We start from the raw sequence: 12,504 nt of genomic DNA, 5'->3' as shown, positions 1-12,504 counted from the left end.
AAATATCCAAAGATCTAATGCAATACTTATGGGAAATGTTCCTTAATAAACTCTTAATAAAAGCTTGGAGTTATCTGCAGACACAATTAAATCCAACCCTTTTATAACCTTTAAACACATTTAAATCCAAAATAAAACACTATTTATTGAACCCTAAAGAATATAGATTTATATATATTTCTTTTTCTTTTTTTATTCTATTTGTTTGTTTATGGTTGCCTTATGTAAAAGCTAAATTATACAACCATCCAATATACAGATTATTTTACAATTTTGATTTACACAAACAAAACCTATGCATTACATCTATATTTCTGGAAAATACATGTTATTGTTGTTATTTATTATGTCAGATCAAAACTATTTTATTAAGCGTGATTCTGGGTTATGTTGGTATTGGAAATGTAGTATTTATTATATAAATCATTTCCAGTTGATGTCATATTATGAATAAAGCATGGTTCTTTAAGTTTTATTGGTAAGGCCTTTAATTAATGTTATTTATTAGCCATTTACAAAGTACTTTTGAGTCTTGATTTAATTAATAGCTTCTTTGAATTTATTACTATTAATACACAACAATGTGTGTTGATGGTACTAGCTTAGTTGATATTGATAGTTAACCAATTAGATAACAGAGCTTGGTTGCTGATTTAGTTCATCTATCTAAAGCAAAATTGATTTAAAAAAAAAAATATTATTCTCTGCATAACTTTATAATTGTTTATGAACAGCAATTTCTTAGATTTTTTCCTAAGTAGGAAACAATTGATTAGTCTAAGGTATTGTGGTAATTTTGATGACATTAATTTTGGAATTAAAATAATAGTGCATTTTTTTGATTTGGAATACATTTTTACAGTTATTAATGATAAGTTAATTATTTTTAATGAAATGGTTGCAAATGATAAATATACTTCTTTTTTTTGTTTGTTTTGTAATTGTTTTGCTATATCATTTAAGTCTTACATAGATAAAGGACTAAATTCATTAAAATCTGGAACATTTAGTCTTTCCATATTTCATTTAAATTTCCCTATTCATATAATTAGTATCACTTTGAATTGTGTTTTTAATTTCTATGATACAATGTTTACAAATTTATAATGTTTATTACTAGTAAGTTTTTTGTTTGGCTTTTTCGAAATTTACTGATAACATTTCTTCTTGAAATTTAATATCATCCATTATATTTTTTTTTATTGATGGTTTGATGGTTTTTCATTATTTAAACTTAAAGCATTTCAATGATTTTAACATTGCTTGAGGATGAATTGATTTTTAATTTATTGTAATCAGCTTTAACTTTTCTTAATAATGTTTTTTCCTTTTTTAAAAAATTTCTTTTATTTGATTTTACATTTGCTTTTACTATACTCAAAAGATTTATAGCAAATTTTTTCCACTCTTGATTATATTCTTATACTATATCTGTATACATAAAATTCCTTAACTAACTATGGTAAATAGATTGGTTGTTATTGATTACTTTTTTTAAATTCATGTTCTGAAATTTGTTTTTGCTGATTTCTTTAAGAGTACAATTAAATAAATAGCTAAATCAGTACAAGTGCTACATCTTTCTGGTGTTCTAGGTGGTTCACCATTGACATCAAACATTTGATTGATTTTGCATTAAACATTTTATTGCATTATTTTGCCATTAAAGTTTTACTTGTTAATATGTTTTTATTCCTTGGTAATTTATTTTTTGATAACATCAAAATTTAAAGCATTAAGTTAAAAAATTGATAGTAAATCTTAAAAGATTTAATACTTTAGTATTTTATAAGAAATGCATTTATTACTTTGTCAAAGTAAATTGCCAAAGTAAAATTAATGTCAGTTGCAACTATTATTATTGTCATTATGATTCTTAAAACTATTATTATTTTTAAATTTTTATGGTTCATAAATTATATAGTATCCAAAAAGGTATACTACATGAATGAATGTAATGTAAAGTGTAATATATATGTATTAAGATGGCAAAAATTGTATTAACATGTATAACATTCTTGTGTGTTTAGTATCATTAATGATTTATGGATAGTCTGAGTTGCTTATGCAATGTCATCATCATCCCAAGATTTTGAAGATTTGTCTTTGAGGACTAATAAAAGAAATAAAATTTCTGATGATGGAATAAATTCCACAAGATTTACTTCACTAAATTATGAGGAATGGAATGTAGGTTTTTTTATAATCAGATTTGTTACATATATCATCTATAAACCTAAAAACAAATGTATCAAATATGGTGATTTGGTTTAATCTAATAAAAGGTGTTAAATCCAAAACTAACTTTTAAACATACAGTTAATTCTCGATAACTCGAACTTCCAAGGGCCCAAGGAAAATGATTTGACTTAATGAATGTTCAACTAAAGTGAATTACCATTTAGTCGAACTTTCACTGATATGAGGTATCAGTTTGAGTTTTTTTTAAAATTTAGCGCTAATTTTTCTTTATTCAATGTTAAAGTATAAACATTTGATATACAGCATTATACTAGCAAAAATGTAAAGTATGTTTCAGTAAAAAAAGTTATGTATTGTATTCGCTTTGTACACTCAAAAATAACATTGAAAAAAGTTTAGTAACAAAATGACTCCCTTACTATTTAGCAATAAAATTGCGTCTAAGAGCTAGCAATCTTTTATTAAGAAATGCATAAAAACTTTATAGTAATTGCTTTTTTAATATTATTTTATTTTGATTTGTTTTGTAACAGTTTTAGTTTTATTATTGCACTATTTTATATCTGATAACGATCTATTCTATTTGTATCTAATTACTATTCTATTCAGATTAAAATACAATGAAAAAATATAAAAAATATTAGTCTACTAATATTTTTTGTATGATGCAAATTTTTAATAAATAAATAATTTTTTTTTAATGTGCAAAATCTCTTGGAAATAAAATTTGCTATAAAAGTTTTATATTGTATATATTAATTTTTATTTGTATTAAGCGATCTTTAAACATGTTTGTATAATTTTGTATACAGTTCAAGAATTTTTTTTTTCAAAATTAACTTTTCTATTTCTGGAAAAAAGTTATGAGTTAAAAAGAGCTTTTATTGAATAAAACTGACTTTTTAAACTGACCAAAACTGACGTTGGTAAAAAACCCGCCCAATAAAACCCAATAAAACCTGCCTAAAAAACCCCAATAAAACCCAGGTAATCTGGGTTTTTTAAAGATATATAGTAATTTTATGAACTATTATAACCAACGTTTCTGGAAACATAAGCATATTATAATAGCTAGCTATAAAGGAAAAGTTTCAATTTGGACACAATACAGTTTTTAATAAAAATTTTTTTTCTCAATGATTTTTTTGAAAACCAAACAAATTAAAAAATTCATTTAATAAGATTTTTTAAAATTTAATAAGAGTACACAATACACTTGGTAAGAATGCTTACATTTTTGACATTTTTTTACAAAACATAGTTTAGATGCTATCTATATATTTGCACAAGTTATTTTGAGCAAATAAAACCAAATGAGCAAATAAAACCAAATTCTTTCTATTGACCCAATTATTAAATAATTAGAGCAACGACAGTTTCATATCTTTATTTTCAGTTGACTAGTTTTTACTTTTGAAAAAAGGTTAAATTCTGATTAACATATAGCTGTGAAAATCAATTTTTTTGATTTCAAAATTCAAAACTTTTTTTACCCAAAAAGTGAGGATTGTTCATGTCTGCGAGATAATAAATAGGCGACATCATTACATCTCTTCTTGATAACTGTGTGGTAATGACTTCAGAATTGTTCAGAAGTGAGAACCACAACTCTACACATTCTGATAATTGACAGCTATCACTTTTCATCAAAAAAGTATTTTATTTTTTATTTGTTTAACCAACATAACTTGATTTGATTTTTATTATTTTTACTTTATGCCTTTATAGTGTTTTTGTAATAAAAAACTTTAATTAAAAAAAATTAAAAAATTAAAAATAAAGCAGCACTAAGTTCTTTGAGTTGGGTTGAAGACTGTTAGCTTCTCTAAATATTGCTCAATTTTCAAATATTTTTATGATTTTGATAGGTATATCATGATTATCTACAATTTCTGCATAATTTGGGTAGTTTTTTTATGTATGTTTTTATACTTTCAATTTGAGAGTTTTATTAAGTATCATTCGGTAGCTGAGGCATTTGCCCTCCATTCTCACGTAACCATCCCTAAAAAGAAAAGTTTATTAGTTAAAATCAAACTTTTATCTATTTTTTATACTTAAAGTTAATAATCCGCAAATACAAAATATTTACATGTAGTTGAGGTATGTTGCAATATATTTGCATGTGGTTAATGTGTATTGTATCTTTCCTTAAGATCTTTAATGACATTACTCTTAGATGCTTAATGCACGTAGAGCATTTATCAATTTTTCTAAATTTTCAAATGTAAAAAATGTAATTAGTTAAATATAGGGAAAAATAGAAAAAATTAGTTCCAATAAGTACTAGTTCGGTAAATTTTGGTTTGAATATTTCACATTTTTGGTCATTTTAGACGGAAGTCATTTTTTAAAAATTTGTTTCTGATAATTTTATTATTATGACATGGCTTATAATTCTGATAATTTTATTATTATGACTTATGGCTTATAAATCTGACTTATGGCTTATAAATCATGGCTTATAAATCTGATAATTTTATTATTATGACATGGCTTCTGATAATTTTATTATTATGACATGGCATTATATTATTATGACATGGCTTAAAAAATTGGGGGTTGCAGGCCTTGTTTTAAATAAAAAATGCTTAATGCATTAGCTTAATGTGATATTTGACGTCATTAATTTCTCTTTATTTTTTTATTTTTTAAAGACTTAACTTTTTTAAATTACTACAATAATATTAATTACCGCAAAAGAAGTAAAATGTTATTTAACAGCTTTTTTGTTATTGCTATGAAGGAATGTTTATTTTCTTTTACTTTTTTTTTTAATATTAAATAATTAAATTTAATATTGCATTTTAAAAAATATTTGGTATTAATAAATTTTTTTCTTTTCTTGACATTTGCATAAATTAATTAAAATATGTTAAATTTTTGAGTTTTTAAAATAAATATTTCTTAAATTTCTAACTGCTGTATCAAAATTAAACTATATATCTTTTTTATCAGAATAAAATTATATATTTTGATTAAATTAGTTTTAAAATAAATCATATATATATATTTTTTTAAATTCACCTCCCCAAAGCCGATAAGGCTACTACAGACGAGTAGGCTACTTGTGGTTATCACCCTCTCTCAACTCTATAACTCCGAAACACGAACCTTGACAAACAAGGCCGCTGCACAGAGAAACAAGTTGAGCGCGGTACTACCAGGGATGTGGTGGGAATCAAACTCGGAACCTCTTGCTTATGAAGCAAGCGCTCTACCACTACACCACTACCGCATTTTATCAGAATGTTTTTATGATCTTTGCTTCAAGCTTAAAAAATCAATTGAATAAAAACAAAATAAAAATAAACCTTTAATTTTATTTGAGTTTTTTTAATTAGTAAATATTTACTTATGAAAAAAATTATTATTTAAATTTATTTTTTAAATTTATTATTTTGACAGCACTATTTAATAATAATAATAATATACATAATTTATAACAAATGCTTAAGCATTTGCAAGCAGGGCAACTAAGGAAGCCCCATTATGATAAATGTCAGTTCATTTTGTTTTTAATTAGAAGTTTTGGAAAAAATTAGTTAAGTTGATTTTTATAGGCATTAACTGACGCAGCAGATACGATGGAGTTTGGAAGGATGTTCCAGTCAGTTATGATGCAATTACAGAGTAAGAATTCTCTTTGTAAACAGTTTGCTACTGCTTGAGGTTGAAGACGATGATGTTGGCCACAGAGGCTGTTGGCTGGTCCTTGCATGGAGCTAGTGAGTTTGGTTTACAAAACTCAACTTCTTTAATGCTGTGGTATAGTTTGAAAAACTGTATTAGGTCACCCATATGTCTTCTATCCTTAAGCGATTGTATGGTTATTATAGCTAGTCTTTGGTGGTAACTTAAAGGCTTGAGATGAGGTACAGGCTTAGTGACTCTTACTGCACTGATTCGAGATAAGGCGTACGCAAATCGCTCTATGCTTAATGCTTTAAAACAAGGCCTTGGGGTGACAGAGGGGCATTACCTTCCTCCCCACCACTTAACTCATAGGAACGGCTCACCACTATCCTTTCTTGCAAATCCTTAACTCTGGTTGCCTAACTGCCATGACCCCTAACTTCTATGACCTTACTGCACCAATAATAACATGTAAGATAGAACCCTAATATTGAAAATTTAAAAATTTTATACTAAATGAGCATTAGTGTTACTTTCAAGTGGTCCAGACCAGGGATGTGGAGTCCCAAAAAGGACTCCTAATTTGAAAATCACAAAAAGGTTATTTCTTCCTAGTTTTTGGAAGAAATAATCTTTTTGTGATTTTCAAATTGGTCTAATCTAAAAGTTTTAATTTTCAAAATTTTTTTAGGTTTGAGAAATAATCAACTTTTGTACCTGGAGTCCTTATGTATAATGGCAGTAAGGAGGTTCCAAGTCTTTAAATCCTTTGAATTAATTTCTTATTGTAGATCAAAGTCACTTAACATTTTTAGAACTACTTGACATCATAGATCAGAAAAAAAATAGAGATTTAAACCCAGAGTGCTTTTAGGACTCCACATCCCTGGTCCATTGACCATATTATTATTAGAAAACATTGCATCCAAATGTTCAATTAAATGCTTCAACCTTAATTCACCAGTGTGTAGATCACAAACAATTCAAACTAATCTTTGATTTAGTAATTTTAACCTATTGTATGACTCTATCTGTCCTACCAATATTGACTAAACCATTATTGTTCGTATCAGGAACATGATAAATAAGATTTTAGTAATGTTCTACTTACATCTTTCTTAAACTGAAATATTTTTGTTAATTATCATCACTATTATTTCTTTATTTTTATCATAATGAATATTATTAATCTTACTGTTCTTATTATTGTCATTTTATAATCACTGCTATTATTCCTACTTGTATTATAGTAATTATATATTTAATTATATAATTATCTTTAATATTGTCTTTAATTATATATTTAATTGATTTTATTATTACCTTGTTCAGATTGGATTTGAATTGGTCAGGTTAGAAAAATTTCTCTCATTCTATAAACCTTTTTGTGGTATCTACTCTCCTCTCAAAAAAAAAAGGCTTAAAACTGGAATTTTTTCTAGAAATTCCTTAAACTGATTATTGATATATTAATTCTTTTTTTATTAATTCTTCTAACTGATAGATTAATTATTTAGCTAGTTTTTTCTGTGCCTATAACCTTGTGATGATCTATAATGAGATAACAATTACTTTCACATATAAGCTATATATATATATATATATATATATATATATATATATATATATATATATATATATATATATATATATATATATATATATATATATATATATATATATATATATATATATATATATATGTATATATATATATATATATAACCACAAGTAGCCTCCTCATCTGTAGTGGTCTTCTTGGCCTTATGGAGGTGAATTACAATATATATATATATATATATATATATATATATATATATATATATATATATATATATATATATATATATATATATATATATGTATATATATATATATATATATATATAAGGTGTGAATGTTTTTAACAATATAAACAATGTTGTTATTTTTATTTTTTTTAATAAAATATATATATATTTTTCTTTAAGTCATGCGCAGAGTGTTGCTACATCGACTATCTTATACAAGGGAGTGTTGCTAAATCGACTATCTACAAGGGAGCGTTGCTAAATCGACTATCTTATAGCCTGACTCGCAACGGAGTACTGCTACATTAACTATCTTATAGCCTGACTCGCAAGGGAGTGCTGCTACATTGATATATATATATATATATATATATATATATATTATATATATATATATATATATATATATATATATATATATATATATATATATAGAACCCTTAGATGTTGTCCGAAAGTTTTTTCCATATTTTGTTGACAAAAAGTAAAAATTAAAATGCAAGACCGGAATTTTTTTTTTTATATAATGATAGACTGCCTGCCCCAACCAAACCCTCAGTCGATGTAGCAGCACTCCCTTGCGGGTCAGGCTATTTGTCAGTCGATGTAGCAGCACTCCCTTGCGAGTCAGGCTATTTGCCAGTCGATGTAGCAGCACTCCCTTGCGAGTCAGGCTATTTGTCAGTCGATGTAGCAGCACTCCCTTGCGAGTCAGGCTATAAGATAGTCAATGTAGCAACACTCCGCGCATGATTTACAGTAAAAAAAAAAAAAAATAAAAACATTTTATTAAAAAAAATAAAAATAAAAACATTTTATTAAAAAAAATAAAAATAAAAACATTGTTTATATTGTTAAAAACATTCAGAATGTTTTAAAAACATTCAGAATGTTTTTAAAAACATTCCGGTCAATTAAATTTGCGTTTTTGTGGTTTTTTTATATAACAATTAATTTGTAATTAAATTAATGGTTTTGACTTTCGTCCAACACGGAAATGTTGGACGAAAGTCAAAAGTAATTAAAAGTGACGTATGTGTTGGCGTAAGAATCACTTTTTTCCTTCCGCTCTTCCTAAAGCCAACAAACTATAGATCTATATATATATATATATATATATATATATATATATATATATATATATATATATATATATATATATATATATATATATATATATATATATATATATATACACACACTTTATATGAACTTTTTCCATACATTCTGAATCATATTTTTACTCTAATTAGTTTAATTTTCAAAACAAGATTTCCATGAGCTTGTCTAAATTTAAATTAAATCTTTCCTTTTTCAGTGTTTTTTCTATATCCAATACTAAAATCTGGTTCAAATCAAAAGCTTGTTTCCATAAATACTTAAGTTTTTTAAAAATTGTTTTTATGAGTAATAATTTTCAATTTTCAACCATTGACCAAGTAAAGATGGTAACATATCAGTTACCACCTGATCTATAGAATATTTTCTAATATTTTTCTCATTAATTTCTCTTAAAAATATACCATACTTTAACAATATCTAATCATATAATTTCCAACTGCTATATATATATATATCTTATATATATATCTAACTTTTGGAAGCTATATAAAGTTCTTTTCCATTCTCTCCATAATGTTCCCTTCTTCTTTTTGACATTTTTAATTAACAAAGTGTTTATCAGAACTTTCCTTTTGGTCTGATTTTGACCAATATATTTGATGTAAATGATTTTTCAAAGAAAAAATGAATGCCTACAGATTTAATAACCAAAATAAATGAATTTAAAATCAAAATTTTTATTGCTGCAGTAGCGTGTGTTCTACTACAACAAAATGTACCTTTTCAAATTAAGAAAAAAAAATTAAATAAAAAATTACCTATTTCTTAAAAAAAGTGATATTTTCAAAAAAGAAATTGCATCAGTTCAAAGTTGTATGATCTATAATGAGATTTAATAACCAAAATGAATGAATTTAAAATCAAAATTTACCAACTTTGAACTGAAACAATTTCATTTTTGAAAATATCACTTTTTTTAAGAAATAGGTAATTTTTTATTTAATTTTTTTTCTTTATTTGAAAAAGTACATTTTGTTGTAGTAGGACGCTACTGCAGCAATAAAAATATAAAAATTATTTTTCTGTAAAATATAAAAATTATTTTTCTGTAAAGAAAGAAAACAAAAAAACTCTTAACTGTTTCATTTTACACAATTCTTTTACAATATTTGAACCTGATATTTTTTTTTTATTCAGGCAAGTTGTATGGGCGTGAACAAAAGTGGAAAACTTGCTGTTTTGGCAGGGTATTTTATTTTTACATGAGATGTTTTGGCAGGGTATTTTATTTTTACATGAGATGTTTTGGCAGGTTATTTTATTTTTACATGAGACGTTTAGATTAAACTTTTTTTAATGAAAACTTTTTGAGTATAAAAATAAGCTTTAAAAAGCTATCCTAAAAAATAGTTTGTAATAGTCTTTATCAAGTAGGTTTAATGTTTTTTTCAAAAAGGTCATTTTTTAAATTATAAAAATAACAAAAATAGAAAAACTGTTTATTAGAGTACTATTAAAATTGTATTATCTATTATACATGTTACATTATATTTGTAAGTAATTTACAGATGTCATTTTCTAGCAAGCAGGAAACAAGTTAAGTAATAAAAAAGAAGGAGAACACTTTTATAAAAGTAGGAATGGTAGGAATTATAGGAATTGGTAGGAATTGGTAGGAATGGTAGGAATTTTGTCTTGACAACAAGCCTTTATTCTTAAAGAGGTAATATGATCAGTTCCATGTAGTAGAGATGTAATGTTAGACTTATCTTTGCTAGTGACACTTTTTAAGTTTAACACTGGTGTTAAGTGTTGTTAAGTTAAAGTACTATTCTAAATGCAGTGAAAGGGCTATCAGGGAGACAAATAAAATAATCTTCGCCATAAAATGAAAATCATTAATGATAAAAATGTTAATTACCTCTATAATTATCTACAGCAATAATAATGATGGTGATAAAAGTGAAATGTTTGCAAATTCTTTCAAAAGAAAAATATAGTCAGAGCTTGTAAAAAAACCCTATCCAATTAAATATAAAAGCATTTCTTCAAACACCAATAAACAAATGTTGATTGGTATAGTTGTCTTTAAAAGAAGAAATTTAAAAAAAAATTAAATTAAAATTTAAAAAAAATCTAAAAATAATTGATTAATAGAGTACCAAAATTTTAAAATCAAAACCATTATTTTAAACTAAAAAATTTCAAATCAGAATAATGAATTTATTTCGTACAGATGATTTCAAATCAGAACTAAAATATCAAATCAAATTAAAAACTTCATTAAAAATTTTTTAAATCTTATCATAAACTTAATAACAAATCAGAATCTTAGTAGCAAAATGATTTTTAATAAAAATCATGATTAAATTCAAGTTTTTTATTTTCTAATTGTAAAGTACTACTACAAAACCACAATTTTTTTTTCTCAAAAAACCTATAATAACAAAAAACATTATTCAAACATATAACCAGATATCAGTTCTAAATAGGGCCATCCCGAAGAGAGAGTCTAAGGGATGTTCACCCCCCCCCCCCAAAAACAAAAAACAAAAAACAAAAACAAAAACAAAAAAAAAACTGTTATATATTCATCTAAGTTGGCACATCTGTACATTTAGCATTTGAGTTAGCAAGTTTTGATATTTAATTAGCAAAGCTTAAATGCTGAGAACCTTTTTTTTTTTTAGGTCGTTAGTCAACAAAAAATACATATTTCACCCCCCCCCCCCCATGCGAGAGTTCTTCAGGATGGCCCTGGTTCTAAATCAGTCAATATCTATAAAAACTTAAATTGTAGCAACTTCTACTGTTAAAGATTTTCCATACGTTTCTAGAACCTAATTTCTGAGATAAAGTATGAGATTTATTAACAGAGGTTATTGAAACTTTGTTTTTTAAACATCTTCACTTCCAACAAGGCTGCATGCAACCATTTTTTTATTGAGTCGGAAGTTATTAGATGAAGTTTGATAAAGCAACATAATGATAAACAGATGACCTAAAGATTGCAAATTATATGAATCAGGAAAGCAAAATGATGGGAGCAAAAAAACAACTTAATGTCAGACAGCACCTTTCTACATTAATTTCTTGCAATAATAAAAAGAAGTTTTATTTTGTATAAAAGATGAAAAAAAAATTAGAGATAGCAACTGCACAAGAAGGTGCAGTTATGAAATCCATCCCAAATCATAAAAAAGAATCAACTTTATGATAGTAGTAAATAGTGTGATGATAGAGTGAGCCTGATTAAGATGTACAGGATAAAAGATTTAGAGAAACCAGAACATGTTCTGAACAAACCTAAAGGAGAAATGGAAAACTGAATGCAAGAAAATAAGTCAGAAACAAGACACAAATAATTGTAAGTTTGTTGCAATATTGTTGATATCCCTGTATTGATGAGTTGCAACTCTTACTGAGTCCTCTACTTTACATCCTTTTACTACTGACCTCTCAAAGAAGTGGTATATCGAAACTGTTACAATATTATCTTGTGCTTAGATTTCTTTTCTTTATTGTGCTTGCCACTTTCTTACTTCTTATACCATTTTTTACCTTTTTAAATCTCTGGTTTGTCCTTGTATGTCATATTTGGACTGATTCTTATAATGATCTCTTTTAAACAAGGTCTGAAAAAGCCTTCTTTTAAATATTGTTATACCTTCTTTTAAATATAGTTATACCTTCTTTAGCTGTCAAGCTTAAGCCTCTGTCTATTTGTTGTAAGGTTGCATCTGTGATTTGTTGTTCAACAAAGATGTATATTTTTGTTCTTTATTTTACTGTTTGTTTATGCTTAAAAAACTTT

At 25.6% G+C, this 12,504-nt stretch overlaps 1 protein-coding gene across 3 annotated transcripts in view; it reads left to right on the top strand.

Annotated features, from left to right (window-relative positions):
* Positions 1 to 351: 351 nt before the first annotated feature.
* LOC101239697 (GATOR2 complex protein WDR59) overlaps positions 352 to 12,504 on the top strand; it is a 214,285-nt gene continuing 202,132 nt past the window's right edge. For 2 of the 3 annotated variants that reach the window (XM_065819078.1, XM_065819080.1), the window contains exons 1-3: positions 352 to 478; positions 2,031 to 2,190; positions 9,888 to 9,937. In XM_065819078.1, coding sequence (XP_065675150.1) covers positions 2,071 to 2,190; positions 9,888 to 9,937 — 170 coding nt within the window. In that variant the 5' untranslated portion in view covers positions 352 to 478; positions 2,031 to 2,070. Of the gene's footprint in view, positions 479 to 2,000; positions 2,191 to 9,887; positions 9,938 to 12,504 lie in introns of those variants that run through there. The other variant, XM_065819079.1, reaches the window with a different exon arrangement.

Source organism: Hydra vulgaris, chromosome 15 (genome assembly GCF_038396675.1).
Source record: "Hydra vulgaris chromosome 15, alternate assembly HydraT2T_AEP".
Taxonomy (NCBI): Eukaryota; Metazoa; Cnidaria; class Hydrozoa; order Anthoathecata; family Hydridae; genus Hydra; species Hydra vulgaris.
Note: the sequence above shows the minus strand (reverse complement) of the source record. Positions and strands in the feature narration are given on the sequence as shown.